General features: G+C 38.9%; 1 protein-coding gene across 1 annotated transcript; it reads right to left on the bottom strand.

The window, feature by feature from the left end:
* Positions 1 to 2,786: 2,786 nt before the first annotated feature.
* NABP1 (nucleic acid binding protein 1) lies at positions 2,787 to 11,784 on the bottom strand. The gene is made up of 6 exons (XM_068968332.1): positions 11,248 to 11,784; positions 10,814 to 10,952; positions 7,901 to 7,972; positions 6,132 to 6,207; positions 5,222 to 5,294; positions 2,787 to 4,006 (listed from the first exon to the last, which is right to left on the bottom strand). Exons 1-6 carry the CDS (start codon positions 11,336 to 11,338, stop codon positions 3,837 to 3,839), a joined length of 621 nt encoding a protein of 206 aa, XP_068824433.1. The 5' UTR covers positions 11,339 to 11,784; the 3' UTR covers positions 2,787 to 3,836.
* Positions 11,785 to 19,456: the final 7,672 nt, after the last annotated feature.

Raw genomic sequence — 19,456 nt, 5'->3', positions numbered from 1 at the left:
CTTGAAAAAGATAAATGGAATGTCTACTAGTCCAAACTTGTTTAAATGCTCATTTTCATCATACTGATTATCTCAATGGTAAACAGGTCTTAGGAGTATCTTTGGACCTAATGTTCTTAATGAGGAAACACTACATGAATGGCTTGTCAGATGGTCTGGACTTGATTCTCTCATCTATGATTAGTGCTTTAAGAAACATCATTATACACTTTTAGCTCAGAAACCTGGAGTACTGTGATCACAGCATTGGAACAAATTCTGGTGCATCCCTAATGAAGTAAACCTGAAGAGACTTGGAAAAAACTTGAACACACCTGGAAAGTTTTTCTAGTTTCTCCCCCTCAAGTCCTAACAACATACCATTCAGGATAGTGCTGTTTTCCCAAGGTCACAATTAGATTTCCTCAAAAGCGTATCTCAACTGTTAGTCATTATGACTACTTTGTGAAATGTGGGACTGTTTACCCCAACATCTATTTAATAATTGGCTGGAACCTCAATACTCAGATTGTCACTATGGCCAAGTATATCTGCTTTTACTCATCATTAATCCTGTACCAGAGAAATGTGACTCTCTTCTACTAGAAATGTTCACTTCCATCGGATAGGGGACAAAACGGACAGAAGGAAAAGATTTAAAAAAAAAAAAAAAAAAACAGCATCATAGCAGAAGCTACCCAAAAAACAAGTCTAGAGAAATAAACAGACTTTGGTGTGCAAGTCTTATGTTAACAACTGCTTTTCACGTGGTTTTCTTGTTTGTTGTTTCTAGAACCTTTGTGAATAAAGTCTGTTTAATTAAGAGTCACAGCAGCCTACAATTGCTTAGAGCAATCTGTCATTACGGTACATTATGATAATGTATTATTAAGGTATATGAAAAAGGCAGGCATGTCAGTAACTAAACTGGAATGTCTGATCCATATAAACTAAGAACTGCTACTGTCTTAAGACTGCTGTAAAATACCCTCAAATTTGTACCTTCTGAGAAAACTTTCTAGGGCCGGTTAACCACCTTCTGATTACATGTTCATATACATCATTGATCTTACTAACCTTGCATCTATTTTAGTATCATTCCCTCAGCATTATTACTCAATCAAGCAAATTAAACATTCTCTTAAAATGTTAAAAGATAAAACTACAAGTGACAAACACTCAGTTCTCAGTGATAGGGGAGCCTCAAGTTAAACTGTCCTCAAATTTAAAATGCAATTACTAAAACTATAGGAACCAAGCAAACATAAGTTGGCATAAATGTCCATGGGAAAGCATCCTGCAGGCTTCACTAATATGTAACACCACCTTTCTTTATGGGTTTCGTGTTTCCAAGTCTGTATTATAGTAACCCCTCAATGAACCTGCCCAGAGAGAAGGGGCCACCTGCCTAATGAGATTTCAATTCACTTCAATCCACTTCAGAACTAACTTAGAAATATAAAGTGGGACCCAAACCCAGTAGTGTGTATTTCTATATCAAATGGCCTTTGTTTTCAGTAGGTGTTTAAACTTAGGAAGTTGTTAGCTCAAAGCGCCAGGAAGGGGGAAGGTGGGAAACTTTCTTCCTCTTAACTTCTTGATGAGTACTGTCCAAGCAGGCTGAGAAGGCAAATATTCAATATGAATTGTAACTCACTTTGCTTTGGTTTTGGAGGCTTCCCTTAAGAAAAAAGAAATTTGTTAATAAATGATTTTTTTAAAAACCCACAGAACAACAAGGTTAAATTATTGAGGCAAACATCAATCACAAAAGTAAAATGTAAGGTCTTTCTCTACTTAATCTCAACACATTAAAGGGTAACAATACCTCCACACCTAACTCCTGCATTTTTTCCTATTCTTGAGACATGATGAGACAATAAACATTTGACTGCTTATTAGGAGCTAGAAATCATTCTAATCATTCACTTGGAAAAATCTTAAATAACTCTAAAGGGGTAATATCACTTACTTATTTTTATAGTTATGGAACCTAAGGTTTACAGAGGTTTTAAGTGAACAGCTTGCCAATACCACAGGTGAAGAGAATCAGGCCAGGATTAGCATCTCAGCAAGCCATTACCTGATTATTTTTTTAAAAACTCTAAAATTCTTTCATTCAAAATCACCTTTAATACTAATCTCCCACAAATAACTCAGTTTTAGGGCTTCTACCTTTACTTAAAGATTAAAAAAAAAAAACTAATTTGCAATTTTTTTTTTTACTTCAAACATCTGTAATTTTGTGAACATCCTGAAAAGGTACTAGTCACAAAACCAAATGAACTATACTAATCAATATGTGAATAAAGGGAAAACTTATTTCTATAACGTATCATCCCCAGTTACGTAAGTACCATAAAGAAACTTCTTGAGCTTATTCATTACTTGCTTTACCCCTTAACACTACTGACACAGTGCCTGATATGCAGCACACTGTTAGAAACTGGATTAGAGCAAATAAATATCTGGCACAGATTTTTATATTCAAATGCCATGGCACTTTCAGAAAACAAAGCCTACTTAAACTATTTTGCTATTTGAGGTGAGAGAAAAAAGACAAAGTGACAAATACAGAGCTAAGTAGTCACCCAGGCTGAAGTCATGACTACAGTTACAGTAAAAAAAGTACTGGCTCTCCACTGTAAATCATGAAAAGAGCAAAAATAAGGTAGGTCTGTTAACATTAATGCAAATTTTATTCAAGAGATAATTTTGAAGAAGAGTTTAATTCTGACAAAGGAAAAATTTTCCAGTTATCCACACTACAGTGAAAAGTGGAACTGGACACCATTTAACATCACATGAGTAAATTTAACCTTTATATTTCTAAATAAAGCTGTATTTGCTTCTTTGAGAGAGCCATTTCTTAACTTCTGCTGATAAGGCTTTGTGAATTGTGTTCAGAAATTTTGACAACACACACACACAGTCCCTTCAAATAAGTAAGTACCTAGGATTTTCACTCCAGGCTGATTTTCTGCAAGTACCCAGGACCCTATAAGATTGAATATTTCTACATAAATTCAATTTGAGTTGCCTTCACTATAATGTTTATCTACCATAATTTGTAAAAGTTAGATCAATGTTTATTATCACTTCATAACTCCCTCAAATTAAACTTCAATATTTGACACGGTAGTTTCAAAAAATAAACATTCAAGGCCTCAGGTTTAAATTTCCATTCAGTGTAATGCACAAAGCTGATAAATATTAATAGGACTACCCTAAAATAAATTTAGATTCCTTCTATAAATTTGTCATAATACAGATCACATTCTATTTCATAATTCTGATAAAGAATATGCTTTTTGGTAACAAAACAAGAGTTTAGGATGATTCGGTCCTTGGAAAATCTTAATGGTAATCACTCAAGAAGTCAATCATTCCCTGGAGTCAGACTCAAAAATTGCTGTTAACATTGACCAGATTTTTGTTTTCTTGGTGGTTATTGCTTTAGTTGGCAATATCTGTATTTAAGACAAAAGAACATCTCCCACTAAGCCTTATTTTAAATATTACAAAATTTATATAGAAGACAGACTCATAGAGGCTAAAATGCTGATGGCATAAGTAACTCACCCATGAAATGGGTGCAGGTTTTTTAGAGGATATCCAAAGATCTTTTTGCTCTAAAAATAAATGCCCCTATTCTTCAGAGTGTTCCCATTCTTCAATAGGAGACTCGAGCAGCTTAATAGTTCTTCTATAAAAAACAAACCACTCTTGTTAACAAACCAAAAACATAAAAAGAAACAGATAAAGGACAGTTTTCACAGTTAACAATAAATAAAAGTGCAATAAGTGTTCAAGTAGGGCATGTAGTTTAAAAACTACATGTGAGTATTTGGCATAGGTCATCTTTTAAAGGCTCTCCGAGGGTCCCTGCCATTACTTATTGTGGTCATGACTGTTTGATTATTAGCTGTTCCTGGTAGCTGTGGATTTATAGGTCCCCGGCCATTGCTTCTACCAGCATATGAAAATTGGCATCCCCTTGCTTCTGGGCCAGTCTGAACCCCATTTCCTAAAAAAGAATATAAAAAAATCACCATTTTCAGACAGAATTACATCTACTTGAAGTTGTAACACATGCTATTAATGCTTATAAGAATATTATGGAAAACAAACACCTTTGTTTGTAAACTACTGGAAAAAATCAGTGCGAGTTCTAGGTTTTTCCAAATGTGTAATTACTTCAAATGTATTAACTTGATGCTTGTATCAATAAGGAGTGAGGGAAAAGAGCAACTTGGGCAACTGAATGAGATAATAACAAAGGAGGAAAAAAGCATAATGTACTACCTGTATTGAGGGCAAGAGTAAAAGAAAAATAGTATTTAAGTATTGGCATTTGATTCAAATAAGGTTAGTAGTGTTTTAAGAGAGAGACTGTAATTCTAACTTTTTAAAGGAAAAAACAGCAAAGTGTCCCACAACATAAAAATCATCAGAGCTGTGCCAAAACATGTAGCCAACAGGTCAAGTAAATTCCAGCCACACTGTGCTGTGTGCTCAGCTGTGTCCAACTCTGCGGCCCTACAGACCTCAGTCCACCAGGCTCTTCTGTCCATGGGGATTCTCTAGGCAGGAATAGTGGAATAGATTGCTATGCCCTTTCTCCAGGGAATCTTCCCAACCCAGGGATTGAACCCAGGTCTCCTACATTGCAGGTGGATTCTCTACAGTCTAAGCAGCCAGAGAAGTCCTCAGCCACCCTAATGAATTACAACCACAAAAGATTTTTCCCTAAGTCTTTAGAATAAAGGCTTCAAAAGACCTTTAACAAGGATATAAGAGCCACTGACCTTTGAGGGTATTTGAGGGGTAAAGGGCAGCTATTAGCATATGAAAAACTAAGGTGAGCTATTAATCTGAGGATAAAATGCTTTCAGTAAACAAAAATAACCAGTTATTCTGCATCTACTATTATTTACTAGATTATAGAAATTCTGTAAAAATCAACAAAAAATAGCGTAATACATCATCAAAACTTAATTTCTTAATCACTGTGTTCCCAGTAACTGGTCCAAATGTTTAAATACAGAATGTGCTCAATAAATTAGCTTAATAAGAGGGTATGTTTTTTTTCTAGAAAAAGTAGTTATTTGAGAATTCCCTCTTTCACAGTACTTTCCCTTTTAGTACTAATTTTTGCCTAAAGACAATTTTTTTTGCATAAGAGATTCCCTTAATTCTTATACCTGATTACAAATATGCCAAAAAAAAAAAAAAATCTTACCCATTGGTCCAAATGTACCTGTACCCACATTGTTACTATTATTCATGGAATTATTCTTCTGTTCATTGTGTGCCTATAAAAAAACAAAGTTTTAACTTAATCAAATGAAGATTTCAAAATAAACATAGAACATGCATCCATTCTTTTTTTAACTTTCAAGGCTTTTTAAAACAATTTTTAAATTTTATTTTTCATTGGAGGAAATTGCTTTACAATGTTGATTTCTGCTGTACAACTCAAATCTGACATAACTAAGTGTATGTGTGTGTGTGTCCCTCCCTTTTGAACCTCCCTCCCACCAGTCACCCAGTCCCACCCCTCTAAGGCTGTCACAGAGCGCCAGGCTGGGCTCCTTGTGTCATACAGCAGCTTCCCATTAACTGTTTTACACACAGTATAGGCTTCCCTGGTGGCTCAGACGGTAAAGCATCTACCTACAATGTGGGAGACCCGGGTTCAATCCCTGGGTTGGGAAGATCCTCTGGAGAAGGAAACGGCAGCCCACTCTAGTACTCTTGCCTGGAAAATCCCATGTACAGAGGAGCCTGGTAGGCTATGGTCCATAGGGTTGCAAAGAGTTGGACACAACTGAGCAACTTCACTTCAATGTATATATGTCAATACTACTTGCTCAATTCATCCCACCCTCTCCTTCCCCTAGTCTGTCCACCAGTCCATTTTCCACGTTTTTGTCTCCATTCCTTCCCTGCAAATAGGTTCATCAGCACCATTTCAGATCCTATACAGACTCACAAAACACATAAAATGAAAATGACCTTTAAAAGATTCTTTTTAAAACTGTCTCCATTACACTTAGGATATGAAAAGCTTGGCAACCTAGCCATAGAATTATATTACACAGTCAAATTAGCCTAATCATAAAAACAGACAATACATTTGGATTAATTACCCCTTTGTTCTGTTGTCCTCGATAATCTGGGTTAGGTTCACTGAAATTTGGCAATTCTGAATAAACCATACAAAATCTGAAAGACAATAAAGGACAATTTGAATGATTTCTGAAATAATCAACCTTTATATAATATGCATTACTGACAGGAATAAAGAACTTAGATGTCAATGAATTAACCAAACAGCAACATCCTAACTAACTCTATTCATTTACAGTAAAACTTCCTAAAAGCTTTGTTTCATTAGAAAAAAAAAAAAAAAAAAACCTCAAATACTTGATTGTCTACAATGTTAAAAACATTCTATTCTGTATTTTAGTTCTAATTCTGTACTGCAAAAATTAAATGTCAAAGATCAAGGACACAGGAACATATCTTTGTCCTATTTTTCCACAGAGGCTGATTGATGCCTCTGAACCATGTATAGGGTTCCAGAGTGGTTTTTCCAGCAGTGGTGATGGATTTGCACCGATCCACTCACACACTCATCCAGTCATAGTCATTCTTTGACCAATCACTGTGAATCTGCAAAGATAATCATTCAAGGTTAAAAGTGGATTTTATAGGCATTAATAAAAGACAACTGGCTATCAAGAAAACAGTTTATCCCAAGACTTATCAAATGACTATGGTGTATATTAATTAACATTACACATAAGCATTTTCTTAGCTCCTCAACACACAAATTAAAATCAGTTTTGGTAACTCCTATACTGACCCCAACACAAAGTCACTATGCATTGAGTGACCTCCAGTGGTTCTTCATGTAACTGACCTCCATAATTATAAATACTGTACATGTATGTGAAGGCTGAGTCAGAATCCTGCATCTTTCTGTAAGACTGATGCTAAGATCTCTCACAGCACACTGCTCTAACATTACTCTAAATATGAACAGAAGTGAACTCTTAATTTTCCTCCTAGCAGAAGCAGTGTTACCAATTTATTATCTTTAAAAGCTTAAAAAAGCTCAAACACTGCTTATTTTTCCCAAAGTATCTTATGCCTGCAGTGTAGAAAACATTCTTCCTTTGTCTTCTGGTGCCATCTGTGGCTTCTCTCTTTAGATATCCTCTATTTTTATAGATATTAAGTAGGTGTCTTAGGCATAAACCAAGTAGAATGGACTTAATGGTCTGGTTCACTGCCTACACCATACTTTATGAGTACATCCCAAATATCTAGGCCAGTGTGGAGACTGAACTACCTTTACACCACTAGAGAGGATGTTTCCTCCAAGTCAAGGTGGAGATTACCAGGGTAGTAGTTTATGGAAGCTCACACTGTGGCAGCCTGTCCAGTACCTAGACTGGACAAATATAGGACTTCAATTGTCACTGCTTCAAGTCCTTATACATATGGGTACATATTCACCCATAAACAGAGAGAAAGAAAAATTAAACTTACTGCCTAAAACTAATACTCAGCTTCTTAACTGAAAATTCACTAGATGAGAGTTTACTTCAAATGGTACTTGTGACACCTGAAAGACACACGTTTCCAAAGCCGACAGAAATGGTCCCACCGGGGATCATCTCAAGTTCAGCTTCTTAATGCTCTTTGCCAGGAAAAACTGACATTCTCAACCACAGGAAACAGTACTGATAGCTGTTAAACTAGCACATACACAGAAAGTTAAGCTACTGGAAGCATTCAGTTTACCAGTCAAAAAAGGTCAGGGAAGAGGTGCATACTAAATACCTATCAGTTATTCTGTTGATATTATTTGTAATTTATTTGATTATATGAAACATATTTTAATACTTACTCCCCAATTTTCTGAAGTTCCCCACCCCTTCCAGTATAAAGTGTCAGACATCCTTTCCACATGGATGCATACCTAGAAAGAAAAGAAACAGTTCTATGGAAATATGTATGTTTCCTTCAACTTTTTGTACTGGGGTGTAGGTGGGGGTTAAGCCCTGTCTCTGCCATTGATTAACTTGTTACTTACTAAATAATAATATGAAGAAAAATCTACTGCCAAATTTTGATACAATTAAACAATAACTAACCCTAGAAAATAGAAGTCTTTTTGCAAAGGAAGCATTATTATACTCCAAAGATCACATCTTTAGTGAATTAACAAAGGGAGAACTTTCAAACTGCAGAGACTTAACCTTATTCAATCACAGGACATATAAAATCAACATCCTAGTGTTTAATTTTACACTTACGTAATTGGTCTACCAGATATTGGTAAAATAGTTTTTCTTTTGCCTCTATAAAACACAGGCTAGTATGTGTTATTCCTAAGTTACTAAAAATTTAGTAAATTTAATCAAGGAAGGGGCTAAAACACTAAGATCATAATCTTACACTGATTTGTTTTTCCAAATTCCCTATTTTTAGCAACAATGGCTGAACATTTAAACAATTTTGAATTCAGATAGTATCATTAGACAAAATAATCCTATACACAAATCTATGAAAAATATAATTTAGGATTATAAAATAAGCCCAAGGCTTATTTCTTTGTGCAACTAAGTTTCATGATTTAGAAAGATACATTATAACCAAGCATTATTTAACTAAGTACAGTGATGGTTTATCTTTTAATACAAGTTAATAAAATTCTTCTAGTCTCACATTATGTATTTCTTTTCATTTAGTAAATGTTATTAAAGATTCCATTCATCACTTTGTTACACAAAAAACTGACTGAGGAGACAGTGCACTAATATCTTCCCTTATTAAGGTAAAAATTAACACCTATTTTGAGAGAAAATTTGAACTTACTGCAACTAAAACATTTCAGTCCAGTCGCTCAGTCGTGTCCGACTCTTTGCGACCCCATGAATTGCAGCACTAAAACATTTAACTTTCACTTATTTCAGGAATGAGATCAATGTTTGCAGGATTTTCTGATATACATGTCAATATCCAAATTACCATTATTGAGATGTATACCTTTCTTCCAAAGCTTCTGTTGTTAGATTCAACAAGAATTTAAGGGCCTTACAAATAGGCCAGACTCCACTGGGTATGTTACTTTAAGGTATGCGTGCTAAGTTGCTTTAGTTGTGTCCGTTCGTGATCCCACGGACTGTCCTAGTCCGCCAGGCTCCTCTGTTCATGGGATTCTCCGGGCAGGAATACTGGAGTGGGTTGCTATCTCCTTCTCTAGGGGATCTTCTCAACCCAGGGACTGAATCCATGTCTCTTAATGTCTCCTGCACTGGCAGGCAGGTTCTTTACCACTAGCGCCACCTGGGATTCCCATTTTACAGAAAGTTGAGAAAACGTAGTAACTTCAAGATTAAACAGAAGTTAGAAAATAGTATATTTCTTTGGGTTTGAATTTTACTTTACACTGTACTCCTCAGTAACTATACTCCTTAAGATCCTACAGATACTACTTGGCTACTGACTTAGTTTTTCCACAGGTTTTTTGATGGACACATCTAAGTATTTTCTGTGACTACAAAATAAGCGATAATCGAAATGAGAAGCTGTTTATAGTGTATAAAATAACTTCTAATCACTGGATGAGATACTTCGGCAGCCAAAAAACTTTAATTATGCTAATTTTCACCCTACTCTCCCTGGTAGAAATTCTCTTTTGTTCAAGTTAAAAATGTGGAAGTTTAAAAGACTTAACCAGTGTCATAATGAGTCACAGGGTATGAGAAAAAAATGTCTAAGTCCTGACTCTCACTTCCTTCTTTGATGATACTCTGCCTCACTTCCTGAAGGTGCTGTAAGACCTGTAAAATACTATCAAAGGGCTCTTAGGTTCCTACTTTCAGGGTGATCCAACACTTTTCTGAGATTCTATTCACTAAGCTAACATCAATCTCCACCTACTTTTCCTATAGTTATGACCAATGAATTATTATAATTCTGTAAATCAAAAAGCTTCCAAAATCTAAAGATCCTTCTCTAGCATTTTATCTTCCAAAGTTAAAAACTTGGTAAATCTTGGTAAATGCAGTCTAACTTCTAACCTCCCCCACCAACCCTCCAGAAGAATGTACTAAATTATTTTTAAAAATCAATCTGCCAACTAACTCTTGGACAGAGGTATCATAGATATCTGTCAAACACTTTCTGCACAACATTCTGGGTTTTGCGCAACACTGACCTTACAACAGTAGGCAAAAGGAATCATTTTCAAGAATGCACCTTCCAGATATTGTAAACTTCCTTTCAATTTTTAACATCTGTGTACAAATTTGACACACTACAAAACTGGCTAAATTCTCCAGCTACAATCTCAATTTAAGTACACACGGTCTAAATGTGTATACAAATAAAATGTGGGTAGGACTTCAAAAGTTACTAAAAGGGGTAAAGGTTGGGGAAATAAACTAAGTGACAACTACATTATATAGTTAATGAAAAAAGATGAAGTATTAACTATGTCAGTTTTAATAATCTGCTAAAAAGACTGGGTAATTCTAGAATGATATTTAAAAATCTACCTAATTTGTAAACAAGGTGTGGCTATTTAGATTCCCAGCTGAAACTGGGAAACTTTTAAAAGCAAAGGTGTTACACCCCAACGCCGCCCACCATCTCAGGTTAACATGGATGGGGCTCAAAAATCCTTGAGGTGGCCCACAGAAAACACTAAACTTTATCCAGAACTTGCCAAGGTGCCGGGCGTCAGCCAATTCGGATTCTGCAGACTCCTACTTTGGAGGCGCACTCATTCCCCAACCCTTTTAAGCACACCTACCCTCTGGTCAACCGAATAATATCCCCTGGCTGTATAAGACCTCCGATTTCATCCCACACGGAAATAGTGATGCTGCCAGTTTTATCTGCTACTTTGCATGATCTCACTTCATGGCCGTCTTTGGTTTTGGTCACGCGTCCTGTGAAGATTTAAAAATCAAAAGGGGGAGGGGTGTATTAGATAATGAGGACTTCCAAAAAGCTAACTCCTCCTCCGGGATCAAAATGCACCTGAAAGGTGGGAAGAGGCAGAGCCCCTGGTTCTCGCCGCAGGCGGGCTACCAAGGCGGCGGGGGCCAACGGGGCCACGTGGATGGGGGAGGGGAGAAGAGAGGGAGGAGAGGGGGAGGGGAGCCCCCGGCTCGCAGCTGCGGTGCCCTTCCCTCCTGTCCCGGGACGCACAGGGCGGCGGGGCGGGCTGCGGACCCCACTTACCTATCTCCAGGACAATAAAGACGACATTTAAGTTTTTCAGTCCGGGCTTAATATCTTTTATAAAAAGAGGGGGGTCCCTGACCCCGTTCATATTGAGGCAGGTGCGGCTACGCTGCGGAGACTCGGGTGGGGAGGGAGCCGGACAAAGCTTCCCACCCACCCCGGGCCAGGGGCGAGGGCGGAGGGGCGACCTTGGGCGGGGGTGGCGAGAGAAGGGGCAGAAAGCGGTTAGTCAGGGACCGAGGAAACCAGTCCAGACGGCACTAAGCCTAAAAAAGGGGGAGGGGAAAAAAAAAAAGCGCTCACAAGTTTAAAAGAAAAAAAGATGAACCACTCCGCACACCAACCCCGCTCCCAACGGGGCGACAGGAAGGCAAGCGTGAGAGCTGCCCCCTTCTTTGGATAAAAGGAAGAAAAAAAGGTAGCGAGAGGACGCTTCTGTCCTGAGTCCCGCTGACACACAGACACGGGCGCGTGCCCTGTCCGTCCCGGACTCCGGGGAGGGTTGGGCTGTGATACCAAACCCGGAGCAGAGACCGAGTCTCCGAACACCGAGCGTCCCAAACACCGACTGCGGAACGCGCCCGCGCGCCGGCAGGACCCCCGGGTCGCTCCTCCCCCTTGTGACGTCACACGGCGTTGGCACGCCCTACGACCCGCCCTCCCCGCTCCGGAGAAGGGAAGCCAGGGTGCAGAAACCAGCGAGCGACGCGCGCGCAGCTTCCCTGGTTCCTCCCTCGTTCTTCCTAGCGCTGTGAGCGCGGGCCCCGCCTCCTCAGCCATCCAATCGGCTCTCGGCCTCACCCCACCCTCCTCCCTCTTCCGCCGTCGCTACGTAGCGTCAGTTTTCCCCATCCGTGTCTTCTTCAGGTTACTGCCTCTGGCTGTGCAACTCGGCCTTACGCACATTTTTTTTCCCCCTCAGAATTCAGTCTTCCACCCCCTCTGTTTAATTTCGCCGTCACGGGGACCAGTTGCTGTGTTTTCAGATCCAGCGGGCACGTCACAAAGTACGCAGTTGAGTAAGAACGAGGTTTAGGCGAGGGTGGTGGTTCTGGGTTGAAAGAAAAAGTAGGGATGGGTTCTTAGGTATAAAGCTGTGATTTTAGGGCCGGAAGAGAAGTTCGAGATAGTTTAACTGACACATTTTAAAGCATTTTGAAACGGAGATCCAGTAAGGTGGGGGCTTCCCCGTGGCTCATCGGTAAAGAATCCGCCTGCAGTACAAGAGACACCGGTTCTATCCCTGGGTCGGGAAGATCCCCTGGAGGAGGGCATGGCAACCCACTCCATTTTATTCTTGCCCGGAAAATCCCATGGACAGAGGAATCTGGTGGGCTATAGTCCATAGGGTCGCAAAGAGTCAGACATGACTGAAGCGACTGAGCACGCAGACACCGCCAGAAAGGTGAAGTAGGTTGCTGAAGGTCACCTAGTAACTTTGTGAGCAAGCAGGGCGTCTGCATAAGTTGTCCGACTTAGACTTCGTGTTTTTCACTCTATAGCGCTAGGCAGATAAGTTCTTTTGCAGATTTATTTTCCTTACTCTTCTCTCCGGTTACACCGTTTCACTATTTTGCTTTTCTTTATGCTTGTTTGTTTTTTAGTAGACTTGTTTTTTTTTTGGGGGGGGCACAGTTTTCTGTTCACAGCAAACGTTACGAAGGTACATAGATTTCCCTTACACTCTACACCTGCACATGCGTAACCTCTCCCCATTATCAGTATCCCCCCCAGAGTGGTACCTTTGTTGCAGTTGATGAATCTATATTAATACGTCACCCAAAGTCCATAATTTACCTTAGGGTCAGCTCTTAGTGTTGTACATTGTATAAATGTATAATAATACATTTATAATATTATACATTGGATAAATGTATAATGTGTATTCACCATTATAGTATCATACTGAGTAGTTTTACCACCCTAAAAATATTATGTGCCACCTATTCATCCTTCCCTCTCCCCTAATCCCTGACAACTACTGATATTTAAATGTCTTCATTTCCCAGTATGTCATGTAGTTGAAATCATACAGTATGTAGTTTTTTCATATTGTCTCTTTCACTTCTTCCACATTTAAATTTCCTCCATGTCATGACCTACCAAGTCACGCATTTGTTTTCTACATGCAAAACAACTGTAATAGCAGTGGGAAACCCTGAAATTATCACCTGGGGAGGGAAAAGAGTAAATTTTTCTTTATGTTATGTAGTGAAAGGGACATATGCTTTAGAAACAAACCTGAGCTTAAAGTAGTTACCAGCTGTGTGACCTTTAGGACAATTGACTAAGCTTTCTGGTCATAATTGAATCATCCAAAAATAAAAGGATGCCTACTTCACAGAGCATCACATGGGCTCATAAATTATCCGATGTGTGTGTGCGCAAGCTAAGTCACTTCAGGTGTGTCCGACTCTGCGACCCTATGGACTGTAGCCTGCCAGGCTCCTCTGTCCATTGGATTCTCCAGGCAAGAATACTGATGTGGGTTACCATGCCCTCCTGCAGGTAATCTTCCGACCCAGAGATCAAACCTGGATCTCTCATGTCTCCTGCATAGACAGGCGAGTTCTTCACCACTCTGCCACCTAGGAAGCCCCAAATTGTCCAACAGTGCCTAACAGATAGTAGATACTCAAGGAATATTTTCCCCCTTGCTATCCTATAATTCTGTGATTGCTAATTTTTAATCCCCATTTTACAGATGATGAAATTCACCTGAGACCACATAGCCAGGGAAGGCTAAAAAGAAAGAAAGTGAAGTCACTCAGTCATGTCCAACTCTTTGGGAGCCCGTGGACTGTCTCTTCCGTTCATGAGATTCTCCAGGCAAGAGTACTGGAGTGGATTGCCATTTGCTTCTCCAGAGGATCTTCCCAACCCAGGGATCAAACCCTGGTCTCCCACATTGCAGGCAGACACTTTACCCTCTGACCCACCAGGGAAGCCTGGAGAAGGCCAAACTGAATTTTGAATCTAGTCAGTCTTGACCCCAGAGCCCTCCAGCCTAAAGGTAATTTTTAGAGTTAAATTGCAATGGTGGAATTATGAGTCAAAAAGCAGACTAAGGAAATGAAAGTATTAGCAGCGAGATAGCACTTTAGAGAATTATCTCATTAACTATCTGAGATGGTAACATGTTAAGAAGAATATCAGAGAATTTAGTTGGCAGAAGACTTAATTTTTCCTTGAATCTTTCTGAATATTTTTATCTCAACCACACCATTTCCCAAACATCTACAAACAAGCAGCATAGATCTATTACAGCACAAGAAATGAGTTTCAACAATAATCACAACATTAGCAGGAGAGTCAACACATTCTTAAGAAACTTTCAGTTCATGGACAGATAAGGTCCAGTGTGCCAAAGACACTGATGTAATGTTGGAAAATGGTATAAAATAATATAAGCATGATTTCAATATCAAATAAATAATGAAACATGTCAGTTTATGGCAGAACTACATCCAACATTAGGGCTCCCGTAGACTACCAGTCTGGATCAGAAGCTCTCATTCTATCATTATTATCTGATGTGACTTGATGCTTCAACTAGGTTTTTCTCAAGTTATATTCTTCAACACAGACCAAAAAAAATTCTCACAGAAGCAACATTTAAATCAGACCCTCCTTTTTTTTTTTTTTTTTTTCCCTTCTTAAGGTTTGAACAAATCTTTAAAGTATTTATGGATAGGAAACCAATTAAGAATATTCCTCTGAGTTATGGCCCTGAGTTTGGAGCAAAGAAAGTTAGCCACTCCCTAAACGCGGGGTCATTTGTAGGACTCCTCAAACCAATTTTACAGACATTTATAAATAGGAACCAGCTACTTGGGAAGCCAGCCCCGCAAAAGCAGAAGCTGGTGCTCAGAGGCACAGCCCAGCCCTGTCCTTCCCCCACAAGACAGAATTGAATTGAACATCTCTCACTTCCTTCCCTACTAACTCAGCAGTTCTCAGAAAGGAAATGGCAACAAGTGCTTTCTCATTCACCAAAACTAAAGGCAGTCTTAAGAAATAAACTGAAGTGGGTATTTCAGTAATTCTTCAACCTAGGTCAGTTTTAAATTATTGATCACTCTTCAAGGGTGATGTTTAATTTTTTTTTTTTTTTTAAAGAGGTATCTGGAAGAGTGACTGTTGCCACACCCAGATAATTTTTCTTAATATTTCCATTCAGTGAAATAAATAAAGATTCATCACTCTGCCCAGCCAGTTAGATCATAAGGACTATATTGCTGATTTGTTACTATAGTTACAAGATTACTTCAAGGTGTTGCTTCTAAGACTAGTTTTCTGTGGGGTTTTCTCATTTTCATAGCCCAAGCACAGACTTATTCTGAGATGAAATAAGTTTATGCCCAGAACCTCAACACTACTACTCTGCATAAAGAAGATATTGCTTAGTGAGATCCAGAACAATACAGAAGCGCATCCATTAAGATCTTGTGCCTAAGTTTGGCCAGGACCCACTACCCATGCTCACTACTAGGTTCTGGTTTCTGGGACCCAAATGGTCATTTTCACTTTCTTTGTACTATCCATCTCCTTTAAACTATTACAACATGAAGAGAACACCTGGCCATGGCCTGTTTGGTACTAGACATATTGTGTGGTGAGATTAACAATTAAAAAAAAAAAAATTAACAAGAACTATAGTGTTCTCACACATTACAGAGATAATCCACTTTGTAGCATGATTGGCAAGGTCCAAAGAAAGGCCTTGTGTGCTCCGTTGGGTCTGACTCTTTGTGACCCCATGGATTGTAGCCCACCAGGCTCCTCTGTCCATTGGATTTTCCAGGCAAGAATACTAGAATGGGCTGCCATTTCCTACTCCAAGGCATCTTATCAACCCAGGAACCAAACCCTTGTCTCTTGTGTCTCCTGTATTAGCAGACAGATACAACCTGGGAAGCCCAGTAAGTGCAGTGACATTTTATATGATCTCTAATGTCTAATTGTGTGGGGGCAGTGAGGTTAGTTTGTGATGAATAACTTTGTAGTTTCCCTTGGGAAGAAATTCATCCCTGAATGAGTTAATTCAACTCAGCTACATGATCTTCTTAATGACAGTGAATGACTTTCACTTTTGTGTTCTAAACTTTCAAGTGTACCACACAGGTAAATGTCTGCCTGAATTTATTATTTATTCAGCTGCAAAAACAAAATATTGGCAACTGATTGAACTCAAAACTAATAAAATTATTTCTTTATTGGTTGAAGGTTTATCTAACTGGAGTATATATCATACTCCTTATCCTTAAAAGGCTGTTGTAGAAAATGCTACAAATCATGCGTACAAATTGAGCATAAGAAGGCTTCTGTAAAATCAAAAGTCCTTTCATACTATATACCTAGACACTTTAGAAAGAATTACTTGTTGTTTGCTAATGTTTCTCAGCATCCTATGTTGCTGTAGACTTCATGTTTGTGTCCTTAGTGTTTGTGTTAAAATCTAGTCACCAATGTTTTAGTATTTGGAGGTGAGATCTTTGAAAGATGCTCAGGTATAGAAGACAGAGCCCTTATGGGTGTAATTAATCCTCTAATTAAAAAAAGACACCAAGGAGCTTCCCTGCTCCTCTCACCATGTAAGGTCACAACAAAAAGACAGATGTCTGTGAGCCAGGCGGCAGTTTCTCACCAGATACCAAATCTGCCAATACCTTGATCGTGGACTTTCCAGCCAACAGAATTGTGAAATATTTGTATTTCTCAATGACTATTGTTTAGAAATTAAGCCACCAGTTTATGGTATTCTGTTATAGCAGCCCCTACAGACTACAACATTTATAAAAAATAATAAATGACAGTTTTATTTAAAAAATTAAACACAGCTCTCCTGGTTTCAGAGACCTGTTCTTGCTCTAGCTGGCCCTACAGTAAGCATGTAACAGTTTACTCTAACATCATGCCTGACACCTATTGGAGTGGAAGACTTGATGACTCTTTATGAAATTTTGATTTATTATCTCAGTTTCTCTATAATAAAAATAAATGTTTTCTTCTTTCCGAGCATTATGACATTGCTGCGTGTGCTCTTCTTTCACACACATGTGCACACACACACCAATAAACCAGTAGGAAGAGATGGCAAATATTCCTATAATCTAAATAAGAGATTTTCCTGTATGAACATAAAGTATTCCAGTTGCAAAGATGCTTATAGATAATGTACTCTAACCCCTTAATTTTGTTTGTGAAAAAATACAGGCCCAAAGATTTGAACAGAATTACCATCTACAGCCCCTAATGAATTAATGGATCTCAGTACTAATCATCAAAGGCTGCTAATCTATAACAAAAGAGACAACTAATCCAAACCAATTAAATCAGAATCTCTGAAGGTGGGATTCAGGCATAAATATATTTTTAAACCCCTCAGATAATTAATATGTTCTCAAACCAAGTTTGAGAACCAAAACAGGTTAGATTTCTGTCACTGTTCAGAATATTTCCTTTCTTTTTCATATACCTATTAAAAGTCTGGAACAGTACATATTTTATTTATATCAGCTTGGAAAATCCAAGATAAACTGAGATAAATTTCTAAAAGTGAAGTTACTCAGTGTATAGTTAAGTCATAGTTAGTCTTCCATAGCTGCAGGTTTTCTATCTAGAGATTCAACCAACCTTGGAGGCACATAGGTTATATAGAACAGGGAAGCCTGGTGTGCTGCAGTCCATAGGGTCACGAAGAGTCCAATACAGCTTAGCAACTGAACGACAACAAATGTGACAAGGACACTTAAGGGGAAAAAAGCTGCAGGGTAGGTGGGTTGATTGGCTTTTAAATACTATGTAACAAAGAAAAACCAAGGAGAAACAAAGAAAGGAGAACAACAACAACTATGTGCCAGCAGTGGGACTGCATCAGTAAAACTGATACAAACAAAATCCCTGTCTTTGTAGAGCTTACATTCTAAGGTAAATAACAGGCAATAGACCAAATCATGCATGCATGCATTGGAGAAGGAAATGGCAACCCACTCCAGTATTTGTGCCTGGAGAATCCCAGGGACAGAGGAGCCTGGTGGGCTGCCATCCATGGGGTCACACAGAGTCGGACACAACTGAAGTGACTTAGCAGCAGCAGCAGCAAACCAAATAAATCAGTAAAATTTTATTTGTGGTTCAGTTGCTCAGTCGTGTCCGACTGCAGTCACATGCACTGCAGCAAGCCAGGCTTCCCTGTCCTTTGCCAACTCCCGGAGCTTGTTCAAACTCAAGTCCGTTGAGTTGGTGATGCCATCCAACCATCTCATCCTCTGTCGTCCCCTTCTGCCTTCAGTCTTTCCCAGCATCAGGGTCTTTTCAAATGACTCAGTTCTTCAGATCAGGTGGCCAAAGTATTGTAGCTTCACCTTCAGCATCAGTCCTTCCAATGAATATTCAGGGTTGATTTCCTTTAGGATTGACTGGTTGGATCTCCTTGCAGTCCAAGGGACTTTCAAGAGGCTTCTCCAATATCACAGTTCAAAAGCATCAATTCTCTGGCACTCAGCCTTTTTTGTGGTCCAACTCTCAACGTCCAGACATGACTGCTGAAAAAACCATAGCTTTGATTATATGGACCTTTCTTGGCAAAGTGATGTCTCTGCTTTGTAATATGCTATTTAGGTTTGTCATAGCTTTTATTCCAAGGAGCAAGTATCTTTTAAGCTCATTGCTATAGTCACCATCTGCAGTGATTTTGGAGCCCAAGAATATAAAGTAGCTCACCTTTCCATTGTTTTCCAATCTATTTGCCATGAACTGATGGGACTGGATGTCATGATTTTAGTTTTTTGCATGTTGAGTTTTAAGCTAGCCTTTTCACTCTCCTTTTTCACCTTCATTAAGAGGCTTATTAGTTCCTCTTCACTTTCTGCCATAAGCGTGGTGTCATCTGCATATCTGAGGTTATTGATATTTCCCCCAGCAATATTGATTCCAGCTTCTGCTTCATCAAGCCCAGCGTTTCTCATGATGTACTCCGCATATAAGTTAAATAAGCAGGGTGACAATATACAACCTTGATGTACTCCTTGCCCAATTTGGAACCAGTCTGTTGATCCATGTCCAGTTCTAACTGTTGCTTCTTGACCTCCATACAGGTTTCCCAGGAGATAGATAAGGTGGTGTGGTATTCCCATCTCTTGAAGAATTTTGTTGTGATCTACACAAAGGCTTTAGTGTAGTCAGTGAAGCAGATATAGCTGTT

Source organism: Capricornis sumatraensis, chromosome 3 (genome assembly GCF_032405125.1).
Source record: "Capricornis sumatraensis isolate serow.1 chromosome 3, serow.2, whole genome shotgun sequence".
Classification (NCBI taxonomy): Eukaryota; Metazoa; Chordata; class Mammalia; order Artiodactyla; family Bovidae; genus Capricornis; species Capricornis sumatraensis.
This window is presented reverse-complemented; position numbering and strand designations above follow the sequence as displayed.

Excerpts from the sequence above, each read along its gene's own strand:
- NABP1 (XM_068968332.1), bottom strand. The coding sequence starts at position 11,338 with ATGAACGGGGTCAGGGACCCCCCTCTTTTTATAAAAGATATTAAGCCC. Across the intron at positions 10,953-11,247 it reads CTTTATTGTCCTGGAGATAG|GACGCGTGACCAAAACCAAA; the intron begins GTAAGTGGGGTC and ends AAATCTTCACAG. Across the intron at positions 4,007-5,221 it reads AGGTACATTTGGACCAATGG|GAAATGGGGTTCAGACTGGC; the intron begins GTAAGATTTTTT and ends ATTCTTTTTTAG.